Source organism: Mycteria americana, chromosome 19, assembly GCF_035582795.1.
Source record: "Mycteria americana isolate JAX WOST 10 ecotype Jacksonville Zoo and Gardens chromosome 19, USCA_MyAme_1.0, whole genome shotgun sequence".
NCBI lineage: Eukaryota > Metazoa > Chordata > Aves > Ciconiiformes > Ciconiidae > Mycteria > Mycteria americana.
The window spans coordinates 329,527-350,778 of record NC_134383.1 but is presented as its reverse complement, the minus strand read 5'-3'; the positions used below and the strand labels follow the sequence as shown (position 1 = coordinate 350,778).

The 21,252-nt window shown below is 50.7% G+C and overlaps 1 protein-coding gene across 2 annotated transcripts in view; it reads left to right on the top strand.

Moving 5' to 3' along the window:
* The first annotated feature begins 3,049 nt into the window (after positions 1 to 3,049).
* The window catches only part of KMT2A (lysine methyltransferase 2A), a 48,462-nt gene continuing 30,259 nt past the window's right edge, over positions 3,050 to 21,252 (top strand). The window contains exons 1-4 of one of the 2 annotated variants that reach the window (XM_075520964.1): positions 3,050 to 3,422; positions 15,668 to 15,737; positions 17,005 to 19,673; positions 21,017 to 21,194. In XM_075520964.1, coding sequence (XP_075377079.1) covers positions 3,075 to 3,422; positions 15,668 to 15,737; positions 17,005 to 19,673; positions 21,017 to 21,194 — 3,265 coding nt within the window. In that variant the 5' untranslated portion in view covers positions 3,050 to 3,074. Of the gene's footprint in view, positions 3,423 to 15,667; positions 15,738 to 16,222; positions 16,408 to 17,004; positions 19,674 to 21,016; positions 21,195 to 21,252 lie in introns of those variants that run through there. The other variant, XM_075520965.1, reaches the window with a different exon arrangement.

Sequence of the window (21,252 nt, the reverse complement as noted above, 5' to 3'; positions counted from 1 at the left end):
CGCTAACGCTGGCTTGGTGACGCTGCTGTTCATTGTCACACCTGTGCTCAGCTGTCGGACAACCGCTGTGCCTCAGCTACAGTGTTAGGGAAGTCCCGAGAGCCCCAGTTTCAGACTGAGAGCGCAGATGCTTTCATTCATTTCTGAACGTATTTCACGTCAGCTAGCGGGAACCAAAAAGAAAAGCCAGTACTTTATTTACACTGTCAAAAGATATCTGCCATGGCTGATACCGTAGGGTCCGTAGCACTGTTCCACACGGTTCTGCCCGTTTGGGGCGAGACCCGTTGAGTGGAAGCCTTTGAAGGTAAGCGGAGCTTTACTGTACGTGTCATCTTAGCTCACCGCCGGCCGGAGGTGTAAGCTGTCCAGAAATCCAGAAGCTTGCTCGTTTTCAAGCAGCTTTTGTAGAGGTGTATACAAAAACCTGGTGAGATCGCCTGCAGTCTAACACGTTTTCAGAAAATAATTTGTAGGAGGAGTTCTCTGAAGCCAGCGGTCCTGCTGGGGTAGGACGTAACTGTTTTTATTGTCTATACTGTCTTAGAAGATGGTTCCCGGTCAGTATTGCTTCTTGTCGATACTGTCGTCCTATCAGCTGCTGCTTGGCTGCCCCGAGTGACCCCAACGCCTCCGGGGCAGTTGTGCCAGTAGCACGGCGATTTCTCTTCTCCCTGCAGCAGAGCTGACCTTCTCAATGCTTCGTCCCAGCAAGAAGCTTCTCGGACTCCTGAGGGATAGCGCAGGTGAGCTCACGCCCTTCACGTTCCGTGACCGGAAGGTCGTTGGTGGCATCGATGGAACGCTTTTCTTTTTTTGTTAAAGAGAAGGACTCCTGACCCAGGAGCTGAGGGTCACAGGTCACAACCTGTTACCAGACACTGGTCACCCCCACGTGACAGATGGGGAAACCGAGGCTAAAAACTCGCCAGCTTCCCCAGGTGAGTCTGCGACAGGAGCAGCGACGGGACCTGGGCTTCCAGCTCCCTGTCCTGCATTCACTTCTCCTGACACTTCTGTCCAGGAGGTCACAATTTCTGCCCGGCACAGCCAAGCAGCAGTGGTCCTGGAAAACCTCTTTTATTCCTGGGACTTGCTGAGTGCTCCTGTTGCCTCCTTTGCTGCTGAGGACTTTGCGATTTCTCGCTCCCCTCTGAGGAGGTGACGCTTGCTCGCAAAGGGCACCGGCAGATCTAACCGGGGCTGAAGTGCAACGCCTTGGCTAAGCGGCGGGTGCACGCGCCGGTGAGGGTGAAGGCTGGCCCCAAAAACAGCCCCTTCCCGGGAGCCCTTCGCTCCCATCTTCACAAACCCATCGCCTAGCAGATAAATACCTGCGAGGGGAACCCATCAGGCCCCTCGGCGGGGGGCTGTCGCACATACTACTTGATGAGAGGCAGACAGAGAGGTCACACCGTGGGATTTAAAGTGTCGTCTTGATTTGCAGAAGGTTTCTGGCCCCAGAAGCAAGTCTGCCTGATCCCACTCAAAGGCCTGCCTGCGCCGTGTGACTTGTTCTGACCTGCGCGTACCGCTGTCTCTGGGGCGGACGCTTGTAGGCACTCACAAGGGGCCCTGTGCCGCAGCTCGCACACCAGTGCTGGGTCGCAGGGTCCGTCAAACCAGCTTCATTGGGAGGATTGGGTTAAACTCGACTAACAAAGCATGGGAGAGCTTGAAAACGCTCCAGCCCCTTTCACACTCCCTAGAGAGACAGAAACCATCCAATTTCAATTCTTCTCCCTGGAAGTCCTCGTGAGAAGCCACCCTAGCCCTGGTCCCAAAGCAGAACCCCGGCAGCAATAAGCAGAAGGGGCACCTGTAAACCCAATGGGCTCCAGCAGCTTTTCTGTCCTCTTCAACATCACAGATACTGTTTGGTTGCTTCCATGAGGGGCAAACAGCCTTTCTCTGCCTTCAGTTCATGAGCTTTAAAGGAAACAGGTACCTTATGTTCCCCAAATAGAGGGGGTTTATAACTGATACTCGTGCATTTGCGGTGTTGCTTTTCTCAGGAAATACAGCGGGCACTTGTTGGACGTTAACCCCCTTCTTGCTGTGCTGTACAAGATGGAGGCGAGCCTGCGGCGCGACGCCGGGGACCAGAGGGAGCTGCTGGCCTAGTGCCATCGCCACTACCTTCTTCATGGAGGTGGCACCTGGCAGGACACTGACCCGGCCAAGAGGGCAAGCCGGGCGAGGTAGGAGGCGGACGGGGACGTGGACGCGGAGGGGAAGGGCTGACAAGGGCAGCCCACGGTACCTCCGTGCCGCCACCCCTTCGCACCTGCCTGGGCGGCTGTTCTCTCCCCCCAGAGCGGCTCGCTCGCTCGCCAGGCCATCCCCGGCTTCCCGGGCAGGCCCCGCGCCCCGGCCCTCGCTCCGCACCGGCCCGGGAGAAGGGTGGGTGCAGCCGGAGGGAGCCCGCGGAGCCGGGCGCCCTGTCAGGGGCCGAGGGGCCCTGTCAGGCGGTCCCCGCCGGCCGGGCCCGCCCCGCCGCCCTCCCGCCTCCCCGCGCCCTGCCTGCGCGCCGCCGGTATGCGGGGCGCCCGCCCGCGCTTCGCGCCCCATGCCGGGCCCGGGGCCGCGCCGAGCGGCGCCCCGCGCCCCGCATACGGCCTGGCGCTATGGAGGGGGCTGGCGGGGCGGCCTGTGCCGTATGCGCGGTCCCGGGCGCCGGCGGCTCGCGCTCTCGCTCGGCATTGCCGTCGCGGTTATGCGGGCTCCTTGCGGCCCGGTTCTGCGGCAGCCAGGTTCTGGGGCCGGCCCGCGGGGTGCCCCGCGCCTGCATGGTCCTCCGAGTTATGGGGGACCGCGGCGGCGGCAGGCTGCGCTATCCAGGGCGGCGGGCCGCGCTGGGGCCCGGGCCCGGGGCCCTGCATATCGCCCAACGTTATGCCGGGCCAGCACCCGCCGCGCATGGCTTACCCAGGCGCCCGGGCGGCGGGATGGCGGGGCCCCGCAACCTGCATAGCACCCGCTGTTATGCAGGACCTCTGCGGGCCGGACAAGCGATATCCAGGGCGCGGGGCGCGGCCCGGCCCCGCTCTCTGGCTCGTCGCCTCACAGTAAAGATGGCGCACAGCGGTCGGTGGCGCTTCCCTGCCCGGCCCGGCAGCGGCGGCTGGGGCCGCCGGGGGCTGGGGGGGTCCCGGCTGCGGGTGCCGGCCGTGCGGAGCCTGCGAGCCGCCGAACCGGCGGCGGCGCCGGCGGTGGCGGGCGAGGGGGAGCGCGGCGGCCCGTGCTCCGGCGGGGCGGCGGGAAGCGGGGGAGGCGGGGCAGCGCCGGGCTCCGGCGGCTCCGGGGGCCCCGCGGCCGGGGTGGGACCCGGCTTCGACGCGGCGCTCCAGGTCTCGGCCGCCATCGGCATCAACCTGCGGCGGTTCCGCGCGGCCTGCGGCGCCGAGGCGGGCAGCGGAGAGGTGAGGAGGGGCGGCGGGGCGGGGGGGGGGGGGGTGAACGACGACGGCGGCGGGGAGGGAGGGCGCGGCGCGGCCCGCGGGTCCCGGCCCGCAGCATCCCCGCTCCGCCCCGGCGGGCGGCACACCCCCTGCCCGCACACCCCCTGCCCGCGCCGCCCGGACACACCTACCGCGCCCGCGGGGCCCGCGCCGCCGCTCCCGCTCCCCGCACAAAGGGCGCGCCCCGCCGCCGGGCCGCCGCCGTCTGCCCGCGGCGGGGGCGGGGGGGGGGGATCGGCGGGGAGCCCGGCGCGGCGGGCGGGCGGGCGGGTGCCGGCCGCCCTCCGCCTCCGCGCCGCGCGGTCCCTCCCCGCGCACGCGACTTGCCGCCGGTGTGTCCTCCCCGCCGCCGCCGCCGCCTCCATTATCCTCCTCCCGCCGCTCCCTCTCCCGCGCCCGCCGCGGGGGTGAGGAGCGCGCTCCCCGCCACCGGGAGGTAGGATGGGGCCGGGGGGCGGCGGCTCCTCTCCCCGCGGGGGGCGAAGCGGGGCGCGGGGCCGGGCTCGCGGCTCTCCCCGTTGCGGAGGATGCTCTGCGGGGTAAGGCGTCCTTCTCCGGGAGAGGGGGCTCGGGGGGCCGGCGCCGGGCCGAGGCGGGGAGCCGGGGCGGCGGCCCCTCCTGCCTGCCCCGCGGTGGGCGCCGCACGCCGCCCCCCTCCCCTTGGCCGCCCAGGCAGAGCCCGGGGCAGCGGGGCCGGGCAGCGCGGTTCGCTGGCACCCGGAGCGCTGGCTGGCTCTCTTTCTTTTTTTTTTTTTTTTTTTTTTTGAGTTGCTCTTCTTCCTGCCTTCATTTTTTTTTTTTTTTTTTTTTTAAGCCTTTCGAAGGCAGCCAGAGCAAGAGTCTGACAACAACCCACCTATTGACAGAACAGGGAAGACATGATGGGGGTGTGTTACTTACTACAAGCTGCAGCGTTGCTTTCCTTCGGTTCTTGTTTTGCAGCACTTGCTAGCTGTGTCCTTGCGCCGGCAAGGAAATTCCCTGGCTCCTTTGTAGCAGGAATGCTTTTTTTTTTTAATTTTTTTTTTTTTTTTTTGAAAGGCCAGTGCTCTCTCTTCTTCTCCAGGCAGATTGTCAGCTGCGGAGCGGGTGAGCGTATCTTTGTCTATATTTTGCCCGTTTAAAGAGCAGTTGCTTTGCTTTTCCACCGCTGGCAATACCAGAGTTTATTAAAACAGGCATAAAAATAGTTTTCTTGTGTCTTTCCGGCTTGGTGTTTGTGTTTTCTGTTGGGTGCCGTGAAGTGGAGCTAGCCACTCGTGGATGAGCTAGAGTAATTCCTGAGCTGCAAAGTTCCAGCTCCAGCAGGCTGCGGTGCGGGCAGGAAGGGGGTCGTGTTTGCACGTGCAGAGCTGGTCGTGGAAACGCTTTTAGCCTCACCAGTACAGCGCTTCGGGTTTTAACTCGAACTGCCCGCCAGCATCCTTTTTATTTAATACCGGTGTCTTACAGGCTGTGCTTTAGGATACTTGCCCATTATTCTCTTTGCAGTAGACCAGGTTCAATGGAATTTACCGGGTCTACTTGAAAGAAGTTAATATCTCACAAGCGCTAGTTCGGTGGCAGAAATGACTGAAATCTGGCTAACCAACCTGACCACAGAGTTAACAACTCGGGAGGTTTTTATGTGGGGGGAGGCAAGTTGCTTTGTTTCTTTTTTCTTTTTTTTTTTTTCTACGTTGACATTGATTGGACTATTTTTTTTTTATTCCAATTGTCTTAAAGTATATTTTTGCATCTCGAAAAACCTCTAAAACGTCTCTGAAAGATCTTTGTGAGTTTGGTCTTTAGGGCATCTTTGCTTTAAAATGAAATAGCTTGATGCTAGCATCTGATGAAGACGGTGCCTCTTGTATGTTAAAAATGTTACTTCTAGCATCGCTTTTCTATTTAGCTACTAAAATCTTCTGTCTGATAACGTTAGATACAGTGGAGAAAGTAACGATGAAAGTTCTTTGTGGCTTGGTGCTGTAGACTGAGATTCACCTGACCGCTCGTGAGCAGGGAAGGGGTAGACCCAGGGTGCTTTTCCTCACTCTGAATTTGCAACGTGTGCTGGCGTACTCAGAGGGCGGATGCTCTCAACTGTGCAGATTTAGTTGGCTGAGTTGGTTTCTTTTGGTAAGCTCAAGAAACAAAGCATTTTTGCGTTGAAGGACCTATTTCTTCTAACCGATGACTTGTTCTGCGTGCGTTATAGTGAAGATCCCACCACTGCTGCCGGTCACTAGAAGCGCTAGGACAAGCTCCTCTCTCCCACGGTAATGAGTTCTCTGCAGGGTGGGAGTGGGGGTCGTGAAAAGAGCTCTAGCCCATCTAGGAAATCAGCATGTGAGTGCCTCTTTCGAGGAGAGGGCGGCTGTGTGTTGGTGCTGAAACGGTGAAGTTTTGGTGCCGGTGTGGTACCCTGCATTGCGTGGAGATGTTCTCCTAGAGGGGGGCTTTGAGAAGACCCCTGCTTACTGGGGCTCGCCACGTCCTTCGAATAACTGCCTGATGCTTGCCCCTTTCCCCTCTGCAAGGTTGAGGGTGCAAGCCTGAACCAAGCCAGTTAAAACCTTCAGCCCAGTTGGCATTCCGCATCAGGAATAAACTCCAAGTTGTTGCTTTGAGTTTGGGAGCCCATGGCGATCAGAGGAGGGAGCTGTATTATCTTTTTATGTACGATTTCTGCTTGGATTGCTTATTTTTTGGACCTCTTGGTGGCATGCTGCATTCCAGGGTTCACTTGTGTAAGTACCTGTTGAAATTGTGCGTTACCATCAAAATTTGATGTAACAAAAAAGTCCAGAGTGAGTATTATGCTTAGTCTTTCCCTTGTCTCCTTGCCCATGTTGTGGAACGTAGCAGATCTTATTTCTCATCTAAAAGGTAGCTGAATTCTGGGATGCACTGCATCCTCCCCGGGTTTCTGGTGACTTGGTACGAATCCTTGACTTCTGCTGCAGCTCGGTGTTTCGCTGAGTTATCCTGAAACCAGCTCGCTTTAAGGGAGCAACATTATGATACTTGATTTTGGCACCGCAAGAGTTGCGGGGGGACTTTTTGCACAGTAAAGCTGTAACTGGTTGAAAACGGTGGCATTCGCCCTGGATTTCTGCTTGATGCGAATGATGCTTTAGTAATAAGGGAAACTGGGCTGTGTTTTCTTGATTTGTTATGTTGATATTTGGTATAAGAGAAGCTTGTGTATAATTGCTAGATACCTGCTATGCCTGTCACTTCAGAGCTCCCTCCCTGTCTCTGAAGTTTAAGCGAAGCTTTGGGACATAAAAGTTGAGAGCGTGTTGGATGCACGTCGACAGTTTACTCCATAAATCTGCATCAGCTTGAAAGTTGCAGAAACTCGAGGTTTGCAACGGAACGTAGTAGCGATGATGGTGCCTCTAGTAGCGCTGCTGTAATTATACATGGATCATAATTTTTTACGAGGTAAATGTTAGAGTCTAGGTGTTCACCGATGGCTGGCTTGTTTTGAAATGGTACTAGATCCATGTGCTGGGCAGAAGGGGTGGCTTCCCTGCTGCCTCCACGGTCACGCCTGATCTGGAAGTACAGATAATTTCTCTCCTCCACGGGCATTAAAATTCTGCCTGCCTCAAAATTTCCTCTCCTGGTGTTACATTGAATGGTCCCTGTAAAACTGCCTGGGTGTTTAATCTGTGAAGGAGAGGTGTAGAGCCCTGCCTGTTGCTGGTAACATGATTACTGCACATGCATGGGGAGATAACCGCTCGCAGGTGTTGATGTAAAACAAGAGGCACGTGGTGAAGATGATACAGATGGTGGCCCGAGAGATGGAGGGCTCCTTCACACTTCTCCTCCTTTCTGAAGACTCGAGCCCTCCTTTGTCAGAAGTGTGAAAATACAAGTACATGTTTTAACCGTCCTGGTGAGTTTCCCGTTTCTGCTATTTGGTCAGCGTTACACAGTACTCGAAACCCTCAGAGGAGTGGTTTTGTGAAGCTTTTTGGCAGAAAGGAATTTGGGGTTCCCCGTGAGAAGCTGCTTTTGATGGAAGGTGATGTCACTCGTCTCGCCGACAGCGGTGATGGCTCAAAAGGATGGTTTCAGAAGCAGCAGCAATGCGCACTGACCAGTTTGCGCTGGGGGCTTTTCGATGTAGCACTTCCTTTAGCTGGAAAACTCACAGGACAGACTCTTGCAGCAATGTGTTTCATTGTCTGCTTCCGTATCATCATCAAAGCGCTGAACTACAGATTTTACTGTACCCCGTTCGGAGGAAATGAGGGAAGAGACTGGGTAACTCTTTGAGTCAGTAGTTCACTTCTCAGCCTCTTTTAACCGGCTTCCGAGTGCATCCCTGCTGAGGTTGCATCCTCCTGACCTGTTGAGTGCATGCGAAACGGTGCCCGTGGCTTCCACCAGCAAGTGGGTGACGGCACGCCCAGGCGCTTTTCTCCTGCAGACCTGTGTGAGGGAACATGCTTGCTGCAGGTTTTCCAGCTGTGGTGCCAAAGCTGGCTGCCTGTACTGCTTGTAAGCAGTGAGAATGAAGTGGGAAAAGGCACTGTATTACGTGAAGTAAAACTGTGGCAAGGAGGCATTTTGTTCAGGTTTCAGCGAAGAGAAACACAGGTAACCTGTGTTCAGAGGGAGCCTTCCGGTAGAGGGACTTGGTTTTGTTGGTTCAGGTCGCAAGCCAGCAAAGATTTGTCACTTGTGCTGGTTTTGGCTGGGATAGAGTTAATTTTCTTCACAGTAGCTGGCGTGGGGCTATGTTTCAGATTTGTGCTGGAAACAGTGTTGATAACAGGGATGTTTTCGTTCCTGCTGAGCAGTGCTTACAGGCAGTCAAAGCCTGTTCTGCTCCTCACCCCACCCCACCAGCAAGTGGGCTGGGGGCACAAGGAGCTGGGAGGGGATGCGGCTGGGACAGCTGACCCCAACTGCCCAAAGGGCTATTCCATACCATATGATGTCATGCTCAGCATGTAAAGCTGGGGAAGAAGAAGGAAGGGGGGGACGTTGGAGCGATGGCGTTTGTCTTCCCAAGTCACTGTTATGTGTGATGGAGCCCTGCTTTCCTGGAGATGGCTGAACACCTGCCTGCCCGTGGGAAGGAGAGAATGAATTCCTTGTTTTGCTTTGCTGGTGTGCGTGGCTTTTGCTTTCCCTGTTAAACTGTCTTTATCTCAGCCCACGAGTTTTCTCACTTTTACTCTTCTGATTCTCTCCCCCGTCCTACCAGGGAGGACAGAGTGAGCAGCTGGGGGGGCCTTAGTTGCCAGCTGGGGTTAAACCACGGCTCCTTTTCTTGACCTGTCCTATAGACTTCCTGAGGAAACTGTATCTGGCATTTACTAGAAGGCATCCTTGTCCCCTCCAGTCTCTTAGGAAGTCCGGGCTGTTTTGCAGTGAAGTATTGGTAAAGAACAGACAAAGGGAGTTGCTGATGAGATGCTGCATCTTGTGTGTCTCTCCAGCATTGGTGGCTGCTGGGGGTGACTTTGGCAAAGAGTATGGGTTCTTGCAAAACTACTTGAATGTGATGCTTCTCTGGCAATTAAATCCTTTTAGCTAGGTGGCCACGCAACGTAAGCCTCTCTGGGGTTTTGATGAGCTTGTTTTTTACTGAGAATATTGCAGTTCATCATGTCAGTCCCCTCGGTTCAGTCTTGTGCATCAACAGCAAGTGAATTCTCGGACCTTAAGGTCAAGGGATACCACAAAATTCCCATAGAGGGGTGAGCCGTTCCCCTCTGAGCCGAGCTACAACGCACAGTTCAACTTTAACAACACTTCCGTGCTTTGCTGGGTGGTGTACGTTTCTTTAGGAGAGAAAGACAAGTTTGCCACTACTAAAGACTTTTTTAATGCCTCAATACAGCAACTTTAGAGCGTAGCTGCACATCTGCAGAAGTAGCTGAAGTTTTGCAGCCCATTGCTTTGGTACATTGGGCAGCTATATTAGTTACGTCTACTTTTATTTAACAACAAGCTCTAGAATTCTTTCCTCAGTTGTCCCAAGTCCGGCTGAAGCATTGCTTTCTAAATGTCTGTTATGGAACCAGGAGAGAGAGAGATTTCACTTGCCAGAAGCGGTGCGTTGCCAGTGGTCTCTTAGATGTGGTCCAGGAGGCTTTGGTCTTGCTTTCCTCTTGCCAGGTGCAAGCTAAATCTTTCTAGGTAATAGTTTGGCTGACCCTCTTCCTTGGAGGTGGTATTGAAAGCGTGTTGTGACCGGAATGAGACTGTTTCAGGTGCTCTGAAAAGCATCCCTCTTTGTTCAGGCTGGAAATTGTAAATTAAAATTTCTCATCCAGGATGGAACCAGGACTCTGTGCAAAGCAGGGACCAACTGTATTTTGTTAGTGGGCTGCTGCTGTAAGTTAGTCTGTTCTGCTGCTCGCCGTTTGGCCAGGTAGCAAGGGGCTGGCTGTATTGTTACCTCCTAACACTGGATATTCTCATTTTCTTTCTAGTAAGCTGTCAAGACTGATCTGTGCGCTCGGTAATACTGTCAGGATGGGCGCTTGCTGCCCTTGAGCCCCGTGAAGAGCAACTTGCTCTTTCTAATTCTGAAACTAGGTATTGTCCAAGGGACTCGGGAAGCTGCAGTCCTAATCGTGGTTGTATTGTCGTGATTGATTGCCGAGGGTACAGTGCAACACGGTCCCGGGAGTGTATCCTCCTGTTGTTCTAGTTTGGGGGTTCTCGTGTGGAGGTGACCCAGCCAAGAGCTGTTCTGCGCTCTCGGAACGTGCTGTGTAGATCGGTGCTGTTTCGAGGCAAAGCCCCAGCAGAGTCTGTGTGTCACTCCCGTTCAGAGCTTTCGTCTAATGAGAGAATGAAAAGACGAGCAGACCCTCAGCCGAGTCAGTACGTAACAGTAATCCCAAGTGCTCCGCCGCTTATTAGCAGCGTTGCATCGCAAGTAATCGCTTGGGGACCATCTCCCTGACCTCCCAGATGACTCCGCTCCTGATACAAGCGCAGAGTGCACCCAGCGTTCATCTCGGGGTTACCTATTGCCAACCTGAGGATGTTTGAGGATGTTTACTCTGCTGAAAGAAGAGGAGTCTGTTAGATACTGTGCCATAGTTACTAAGCAGGCTTCTGAATGAGCTGCTAAAAATAACTTATCTCTTTCCAAGAAGATGAGGTGTGGTATAATTGGGGCCAAAACCAAGAGGGTGAACAGAAAGAGAAGTAAAGCATTGTTCTGATAACCCTATTGTAAAATTGAATAAACCTTTTCAAGAGCTGATTGGAACCGCTGCGTTGCTGGTTTAGTGCTTCTGACAGCTGTGCTGACAGTCCCGTGCAACTGTATGGATCTGTAGTGCTATAAGTTATGCTGTTATTCCTCAGACAGAGATGGGAACATCTGTGAGTACCTTCGGGATAGGTTCTCATTTGAAGGTAGATTTTCCTCCGAGATCTTTAGTTGGAAATTCTTTGAAAAGTAATTTCGCTCAAGAACATTGTAATAGAGATCTGCTTGCAACTTTTCTGTTCGTGTAGTAGCTGGGTTACTTCAGGAAAAGCCTCTCTCCATCTGCTCACAACTTTGAGGTTTACAGCAGTTGAGGTAGTGTAATGTTTGAGCGGGAGATGTAGGTGGAAGCTCTGCTGCCCATCGAGAGATCACCCCTTGCCTGCTTGGTCAGGCTTCATGTCTTGCACATGAGGCAAGCCTTCCCTCATCCTTTTACTTATAATCCTGAGTGACCTTTTTTGTGTTGCATTATTCTTTCTCAGGTAAACGAGGTCACGTTCAAAACCCTTATGGTTTTTAATCACTCTCCATCTGTCGTGCTTTATAGTCACTTCTGAAAAACTGGAGGGAGGCTGTTCCTGCTTCATTTGCCTCAAAACTGCATTTGGACATGCGATGGCCAACTGGATGGTGTAGCCTGGCAAACGCATACTGGTGTTTAGTGGCCTTCTCGATCTTCTCCAGTAACTTACAAGGCTGCCTTCTGAGACAGTGAGAACGGCCATTTTGAGGTCACGGACACACTCACAAATGTCACCAAACAAACCCGAATGCCATATTGGTCATGCTACTTGTAGTTGTAAATGAAGCCAAAGCGATCGTTTTGTGGAGAGCGCCTTTTGACCGTAGGCAGTTCTGGTGACGGCTTGGTAGGAAACGAGAAAAACTGATCGTTCCCAGGACATCAGGCCAAAGCCAGAATTCATGTATCCCATTGGAAAAGCAAGGTAACGACACTCGGTTTAAAAATAATGCAGGTTCCAGTTGTGGGTTAGGACAGGCACGTGTCAAAAATACAGGAAGTACAGATTTAGTAGCCGCAGATAAAATAATAAGGATTTTAGAACCCTGAATAAGAAAACGAAGAAAACGTTCATAGTAGCCACGTGAACTTGGAGGCAGACATGACTAACAGTCTTGACTTGCGTTTTGTTATTCGTGTCGTGGTCCCAGCCCGCAAATACCTGTAGAGAAGGTGTATCTGTCAGGGGTGCTTGGTGGTAGCTGGGGTGGGGATAAACATTTCAGGATAGCAGGAATAGGGATTCCTCCTGCAGAAATCACGTGTTGTTTCCTCATCCCTCCAGCCGTCTTCACCATGTGCTTGTATGAAAATCCTCATCTGGGCCAGGCAGCAGGGAAGCAGATCTGAACAAACTTCTTGGGGGAATTAAAAGTCAAGTACCTCTTTCTCTTCATAGAGCACAAAAAGGTGGAGGGGTGGCTGGAGCGTTAGAAGGCCACACTTACGGGTTCCTGTGTGTCTTCAGGCCCCGTGTTCTCTTCCGGGCAGAAGAGCAGGTAGCAGAAAATACACTTGTGTCATGTGACGCTGCTGCCTTTGACCACCAAACTGTCAAGTCATAACTTTAAACGCCTGCTTGTTTTCCTGTTCCTAAGGTCTAACCACACACAGTCAGCCCCCCTGCAACTTTGTTGTTGTGTATGAGGTTATTTGTATTTGCAACTGCATGAGACTTTTTACTGTTAGACACATCTCCTCCTTTGTTAGGGGGTGCGCTGTAGTTGGCCAACAGTGAGTGTTTCAGGCACGTGTAAGCCGAGCGCCAGTAACTGATTTTAGCATAAGGTATTATTTGAGATTGCGCTGAACTTACTTGCCTCTCTGGGCAGGGATGGTCTCTAATTCAATCTTGTAAATAAATCTTTGTGTCTGTTACTCTTCCTGAAAATAATTTGTTTGTTTATGTAGTGTTGAGTGTGTTAAATGGTCTGTTGGAAATGTGACTAGTCCTTAGAGCTGACGGTGAGGAGGGCTCTGCCTTTGTCAGGGGTGCTTCTCAGGCTGCAGCGTTGTGGTTCTGGAAGGACAGCCGGCGAGCTGCCCCTTGCTCAGAGCCATTCCTGCGCAGCAAACGAATGAAGTGCTGGGGAGCTGTTCAGTTAGAGCTGGGAGACTTGGAAATGTATCGTTCTGTGGAAGGAAATCACTGCTGTCTTTTTAACCAAGCAGTCTATAGGTTTCTGCTATACAGGGCTGTATACATGCCTTGAGTCTTCTGCTTGCGGCAGTAAGTTCTGTTTCCTTGGGGGAGATGTGCTCATACACACAAAAGCCGGCGTTGTTCAGCCTTTCTCCGTACCCAGCGTACGCTACATGCACGTGATCGTGTGTTTGAGAGTGCTGCAGGTCTCAATTTTTGGTAGGCTAATGAAGAAGAAATCGCGTGGGGTGAGGGGCTCTTCCCTTTGCATTTCTAAACCCAGTTGTTCCCAGGTAGCTTGTTGTTTTTCTGCTTGCATTATCAGTGCTTAGCCCATTTCGGCCCCAATCTGTCTCTGCGAACAGCCTCTCCCTTTGTGGGTGCCGGGGACCCTTTTCCCCGGGTGTGCGTCCCGCGAAGGCAGTGCCTGCGCAGCAGTGTTTACATCTTGCAGTGAGCCCACGTGCTCGGGGAGCGGCAGGCAGGCGTGACGGGCGTTGATCCGCAGTGCTGTGCGCAGGCGAGCGGGGAGCCGGGTGCTTCTGCAGCCTTTCTCGCTCCGGTTTTGTTACTGTAGGGTTAAAGCTGAGAAGTGGGAGCTTTTCCCTTTCGGGGAAAGGTCTCGGGGGGGGGGCGGTTCTGCATGATGCAAGGTTCTGTGGGTAGAAACAACACGTTTTGGCGTAATTTTATTTCTCTTACATTGCTTTATCATGGCTTTTTCCGGTTTTCTTCGCATCACTGCTGCAACTGCAAAGAGGAGATAGGCAGCAGGGATGTGGGGAAGGGCAGGACCGTCCCCCTCTCCAGCAGTGTGCAGTGATATTTGCTTACAGCTATTATGAACTGCAGCCTAAGTGTGTACGTATGTTATTTGACTCGCTAGAGCATTATTTGCATGGAAAACTTGAATGGCCTTCTGTTCGGAATATTTACTCTATTTGAATTGTTTAATAACGAGGCTTGTCAAACAGAAACCAAGCAGAAAATTTTTAGAAATAGTCTGTCTTAAGCCTCGCTGCTTCTTATCACGCCACGACTTTCCTGTAGACACAGGTACGGGTCTCAGTGCGTGTGGTTTAATTCCTTTAAACTCTGGTTTCAGTAGCTGAGACTTTCTTCGTGGTCTGTCCTGTAAGTAGATGAATTAGGAATTTAGTGCACAAAGCACAAGGTGGAAAAAAGGCACTGTTTTGACAAAGTCTTTAATTAGGCCTAAGCTACGTCAGGAAACGGTGTTATTTCTTTGCACAGCTTACCTTCTCCTGTTCACAGTGTTGCACCTTTTTACTTTCAGGATACTGTTCTTGCAGTACTTGCTCTCCTCAAAGCTCTTCGCAGACTCAAATTGTTACAGAAACAGCATAATTACTTTCTAGCATGCGGCCACATTGCACAGTGGTTTAAAGAAGCAAGCAACAAGTGACATCTCTGTTTTCAAAGTTCAGAGGAAACTTAAGACTGGCGAACATAAATACTTTAGGTGAAATCGGACTAGGAAAGCTGGAACAACGTGAAAACAAAAATGTGTCACAAATTTTGGTGGCAGACGAATAGGACTGACATTTTTGCATGCTCCCTGAAAAACCTGTCTTACTGTGAACAAGAGTGCCTTTAATGTCATGCCTCTGTCAGGGGAAAAGCTTTACAAAGCTTTACAATCAGCTTTTCTTCTCTCCTAAAGACAAAGTCTGAAGTTAATTTAAAAAAATGTTTTGTTTTGGGTTTTTTTTTTTTACAACAACAAAACCCACCTTTACTGTAATCAAGAGTCAATTTTTAAGAAAATTGCGCTTGACGTTCTGTAACGTTACCTCCGTGGCTACTAATGTCATTATTCTTTGAAATGTAACAATTGGTAACGGTTGCGGCCCCTTAGCAAGAAATGCTTTTTTGGTGGTGACTTTGCTGGGAACTGTAAGAGAGGAAGCAACCTTTGGTGCCTCTGAGAGAAAGCTCGTTCTGCCACCTTACTGGTTTGCAGTGTTTCTAGATATTTAGTGCTATGACAGGCTGCGGCTCTTGGGGTGTACAAACGATGCCTGCGTCTTAGGGGTGACTCTGTCTTCCCATCAGTAGCTTTAGTCTACTTGAACTCAATCCTTAGCCAGGCTTGGAGGTTGTTGTGTGATGGAGCTGGCAGGGTGGGATTCATCTGAAGGCCTGCCAATCTCTGTAGAGTCCAAAGAGATGCTGAAATCATGCGGTTTCCTTCCAAGGGCCATAAGCGTCGCTGCTGGGGCTTGTGGGAGCGGGTGGCAAGCCCTCCCTCGGGGAAGCTGTCGTAACGGGACTGGAGCGAGCCCTGAGGTCTTCCTCGAGCTCCAGGATGCTCAGGCAGAATTATAGACCTCAGATGCTTCTGCTCATCCAGAGAGGCTTTTAAATGAGTTTGGAGGAAGTTAGTCTACATTTGTACTAGAAAAATAAACATGGAAACGTGTCTTTTGCTGGAGCATGTCTTTAGGGTAGTTTGAATAATAAATTATAAGAGTAGACCTTTGTGGTTTGATATGAGCAGCAGATTTTATGCATTAAGGGTTTGTTTCCATGTATGCTTGTCCTTTGTTTCCCCATAACTCTTTTTGATCGTTCCATAGCTGCAAACTGTAGCTGCTTTATATGTATATATAAAAGTTGTATTTCCTTTTTAGCAATTGTTTGCTAGAAGAACAAATGCCAGTATGTTACCTGGGGAGGGAAAATCCTCTAGAATCCTTTCATGCTTTGATCATAGTGAGGTTCGTTTTAATGTTAATATCCACGTCTTCACATTTCCATCCGCTTTCTCATTGCAGGATGAACAGTTTTTAGGTTTTGGTTCAGATGAAGAAGTCAAAGTACGAAGTCCCACCAGGTCCCCCACAGGTACGTTCAAGTCACAGGATTGGACGTTGACTTTGTATTCTCCTTTGTGATGGCTTTGCCGTGCCTCTCCAGTGTGTTCCATCAAATCTCACCCACCATAAAAGCCACCCCAGTCTTTGGATCCGACTCAGTTAGTTTTGGACTCTTTACTCTGATCTGGTACAGAACAGGGGAACTCTGAGTAAAAGAGTTATACTGATGAAACCAGTATTTGAAACCTCATGTTAGTGTTTTGGAGAGGCAAGTATTGTAAGAGGAAGGATCTAAAACTGGTTTGAATATTTCAGTGTCTTTCAGTAGACTCGTTATGACCTGTAATTGGAACCTTCACTTTCTTGGAAACAAAACAAATACAGAATACTTGAGGATAAGCTGTAGCCAAGTTGTTGCATTTTCAGCTTTCAAGATGTAGGATCAAATCATGATGGGACTGCCAGTGAGCGAGCCCAGCTTTGATTTCGATTCTTGTCAATAAATGTTCTCAGCACAGCACTCTGCTCATTCACCACAATGATCTGCTCAGCTGGGCCTTGCCAGCGAATTCTGCTGTGGAGAGCCTTGCTAATAGGGTCTTTCAAATGAAGAACGAAGTACGTTGTCAGAGCCTTCTGAAGACCCAGAACTGGAATAGCTGGGTTTGGTGGGCATGTATGGAAATGCATTGGTGGAGGTGAGTAATCAAGTCTTGCACATCTGCTTGATGACTCCAGGTGCAAGGCCAAGTGCTAACTGTGTTTCAAAGCTAAAAACAGGTTTCTTAGTAAGTTACCTTGTATCAGCCTCTTCCCATACATTGTTCTTGCCTACTGACCTATCCTGTAGCAGTGCAGATGGATTGTACTAGAGAAGAAGGATTTTTCTTTTTTCCTTTCAGCTAGCTGTGATCTGCTTAAAAAAAAAAAAAAAATCTTTTAATGTGTTTGACAGGTGGCCCGTGCCCTTAAGAATTACTGTTCCCTCTCAACATCAGGTCGATAGTGGTTTTGTGCCATCGTATATATAGTTGTTGTGAAAAGGCAAGCTGGCGTTTTAAAAAAAAAAAAAAAGATCTGCTTCATATTTTATAGGGGGGAAGAGGTTTGTTGGGAAGGTACTCTTTACATGTATTGATAAAACTGTATTTTATTTCTTGATTAACTGAAATGTCTTGGCCACTTGCATGGGCAGCACAACTGATAGTGAGTAACTACTTGCATGACCTGGGTAGTGCTGGTCTGACACTCGGAGAAATTTAACGTGTGCTCTGCATTCTCTACTTCCCTTGCAGTTAAGTCTAGTCCACGGAAACCTCGCGGGAGGCCCCGGAGCAGTTCTGACCGAAGTTCAGCTGTACTGTCAGACTCTTCATCAGTGTGTTCCCCTTCGAGCAAGTCTGAAACCACATCCATGGAGAAAGTAAAGAAGAAGGAGTTGAAGAGCGGGGAAAAAAGGCGAGGAAGACCTCCAACACTTACAAGCGTGAAGTTCAAATTGTCACAAGTAGAGGATGCATCGGACATTCAGAAGGGCAGTAAGGAAGAAAAAGAGAGTCTGAAAAAAATCAAAAGGTCACCATCCACTACATTTCAACAAGCAACTAAAATCAAGAAATTAAGAACTAGTAAGCTCTCCCCACTGAAATCTAAATTTAAGCCTGGGGCGAAACTTCAGATTGGGAGGAAGAGCGTTCAGATTGTGCGCAGGAGAGGTAGGCCGCCATCCTCTGAACGTTTAAAGACTCCCTCGACCTTAGTTGTAAACTCGCAGCTGGAGAAACCCCAAAGGATTCGCAAAGAGAAGGATGGCACGCCACCTCTTACGAAAGAAGAAAAGACTGCTGTCAGACAGAGTCCACGCAGGATTAAGCCCGTGAGGATTATACCTTCCACCAAAAGGACGGATGCTGCAATTGCTAAGCAACTCTTGCAGAGGGCTAAAAAGGGGGCGCAAAAAAAGATTGAGAAAGAAGCAGCCAAACTACAGGGCAGGAAGGGGAGAACCCAGCTCAAAAATATCCGACAGTTCATCATGCCGGTTGTGAGTGCTATCTCTTCACGGATTATTAAAACACCCAAACGGTTCATTGAGGATGAGGACTACGATCCTCCTATTAAAATATCCAGACTAGAATCCACACCAAACAGCAGGTTCAGCGCCACGTCTTGTGGCTCCAGTGAAAAGTCCAGCGCTGCTTCTCAGCATTCGTCTCAGATGTCTTCGGACTCCTCGCGGTCCAGTAGCCCCAGTGTGGATACGTCTACGGACTCCCAGGCTTCCGAGGAGATGCAGACGCTTTCTGAAGAGCGAAGCAATACTCCAGAAGTTCACGCACCGCTGCCTGTTTCTCAGTCCCCTGAAAACGATAACAGCGATAGGAGAAACAGAAGGTTTTCGATAACAGAAAGAAGTTTTGGCCAAAGGGCTGCTAAAAAGCTGTCAGCCTTACCGAGCGTGCCGCAGCAGCAGTCCTCCTCCTCTCCTCCTCCCCCTTTGCTCACTCCCCCCCCACCGCTGCAGCCCGCTTCCAGCATCTCGGACCATACCCCTTGGCTTATGCCTCCTACCATACCCTTAGCCTCACCCTTTCTTCCTACTTCTGCTGCGCCGATGCAAGAGAAACGGAAGTCGATTCTGCGAGAGCCGACGTTTAGGTGGACCTCCCTGAAACATTCCAGGTCAGAACCGCAGTACTTCTCATCAGCAAAATACGCCAAAGAGGGTCTTATTCGCAAACCGATATTCGATAACTTCAGACCCCCACCGCTGACACCGGAGGACGTTGGCTTTGCATCCGGCTTCTCAACGCCAGGTGCTACAGCTCCAGCGCGTCTGTTTTCTCTTCACTCTGGAACGAGGTTTGATATGCACAAGAGAAGTCCGCTGCTGAGAGCACCCAGATTCACGCCAAGCGAGGCCCACTCCAGGATCTTTGAATCTGTAACTCTGCCCTCATCGGTTGGTCGCACCACTACAGGGACCTCTGCAACGGGTGTCTCTTCTCGGAAGCGGAAGAGGAGAGTGTTTAGCCCCATCCGATCAGAACCTAGATCTCCTTCGCACTCCATGAGGACGAGAAGCGGGAGACTTAGTACCTCTGACCTGACAACTCTCACCCCACAGTCTTCTGTCTCTTCCTCATTAACTAGCATTTCTGTTAGTTCTCTTGCCACTAGTGCCTTAAATTCAACTTTTACTTTTCCTTCCCATTCCCTAACGCAGTCTGGGGAATCGGCAGAAAGAAGCCAGAGACCAAGGAAGCAGACTAGCACTCCGGCAGAGCCTTTCGCATCTAGTAGCCCTACTCCTCTCTTCCCCTGGTTCACATCGAGTCCCCAGACAGAGAGAGGCAGAAACAAGGACAGGGCGGCAGAGGAACTCTCCAAAGATAAAGAGGCTGACAAAAGCCTGGAGAAGGACAAGAGCAGAGAGAAAGACAGAGAGAGAGAAAAGGAGAACAAACGGGAGTCAAGGAAAGAGAAAAGGAGGAAAGGGTCAGAACTTCAGAGCAGCTCTGCTTTGTTTCCTGTAGGTAAAATGCCCAAAGAAAAAGTTGTCAGCGAAGACGTTGCAGCATCATCGTCTGCCAAAAAAACTGCCGGGCGGAAGAAGTCTACAGCAACAGATCCTGCGGCAGATGTTTCCACTGCTGCTCTGGTAGATACGGCAGCCATCAAAACCAAAACGTCCAAGAAAGGTAGAGGGGGGTTAGACAAATCGGATCTGGACCTCAGCCCCGCTGTGCCATCTTTGGAGAAGGAAAAAGCCCTACGTCTTTCTGCTCCTTCGTCAAGCGCTGTTAAACATTCCGCTTCCTCCATCAGCTCTATGCTGGCTCAAGCAGACAAACTGCCAATGACTGACAAGAGGGTGGCCAGTCTTCTGAAAAAGGCCAAAGCCCAGTTGTACAAGATTGAGAAGAGCAAGTCGCTCAAACAAGCAGATCAGCCAAAAGCACAGGTATTCCTTTTTCCAAGTGGTTGTTTGGGGGGTTTTGGGGTTTTTTTGCTAGAGCGCATCTTATTTTGAACTCGCGCTGAAAGTCACAAGCAGCTTTCGTATCCTAAGCGTGAAGAATTAACGTGCCGAGCTAAGCAGCTGTTAGTGCAACAGATGGCAAACGATCCGAAAACGAGAAGCCCTGGGCAGAAGCCGAGGGGGAGAGGGAGCTGCTGTGTAGTCAGCTCAGGGGGGAGCTGCGTGCATTTTTAGAGATCGGTAGGTCGTAGCTGCTTATTAGGTTTCGCTAAATAAATCTAAGCAAAGCGATCATCTAGAGCGGTAGTACTCACTCTTAAAAGCATGGTTCCAGCAAACTGCAGTAGTCTTTCTTGGCCTCGATGTTTCTTGTAGGCCCTTCTCAAGCACAATGCTGGCTTCTGATGATAAAGTTGGTCGGTCTGTCTTTTTTTTTTTTTTTTTTTTTTTTTAATTTACACGATGATCTGTCACTTATGGGCGGCGGGAGCAAAATCCATTGGGATTTTGCATCTGATTGGAGGACTGCTTCCTACCGCTTTCCTCTCTTCCCTCTCCCCATTCCCCCACCCCAAACCTACCCTTTTCTGCAGTCCTCTTTAGCTACCAGAAAGGTGGGTGAAATACACTTTCAGAGAATACTCCCTTTTTATTTAAACTTTTACTTTCCTTAATGGCACTAGTGTTGAAAATCACTAGCGTATATTTTAAAAAGAAAACTCTCGAGCTTTTGTCTCTGAAACAAAGAAGTGCTTGCATGCTTCTCTGTGTCTGGCCTGGTATAGAAGAAGCCCAGGCCCTCACAATTAACCTGTTTGGGGAAGTTCTTTTAGTGGGAGATACTTCAGAATCCTATGATGAAAACATGGAAAATTGCACTGAAATGCCACATTTCTTTTAGCACCTCAGTAAACCCAAGCTCCTCATCTTAAAGGCCAGCAGCTACAAAGCTATCAAACAGCTTGATTTACTTCTGGCTTCTGCTGGATCAGTAGAGCACCAAATGTTAGTCTAATTCCAGTCAACTCTGATTTTTATTATATCAGTGCCTTGATAACGGGGCTTCATGAGCGAGTTTGCTTCCCAGTAGCAGGTAGAAACTTACCCTGTAATTCCAAATGAGTAAAACCTCTTGTTCTTTTGAGTTTATCCTCTCTTGGATAACCGAGGCTTAGAAGGCTGAAAGTCTTTATTTTTGTCCCGATTCTTACAAAGATGTAATTTAACTCTTTTTAGGTTGTTTAGAAGTTTCCGTCACACGTTTCCCAGCCTCATTTTGGTACCTTCCTTAGGAATACTGTCTGTTCTCATGTTCTGAAATCTAGGGACAAGAGAGCGATTCATCAGAAACGTCAGTCCGAGGACCACGAATAAAACATGTTTGCAGGAGAGCAGCTGTTGCGCTGGGCCGCAAGCGAGCAGTGTTTCCTGATGACATGCCCACTCTGAGTGCCTTACCGTGGGAAGAACGGGAGAAGATACTGTCTTCCATGGGGAACGATGGTGAGTTAAGATTTTTAGTTTTCATCTGTGGATTCGTACAAAGTCAGCTTTTGTTGAC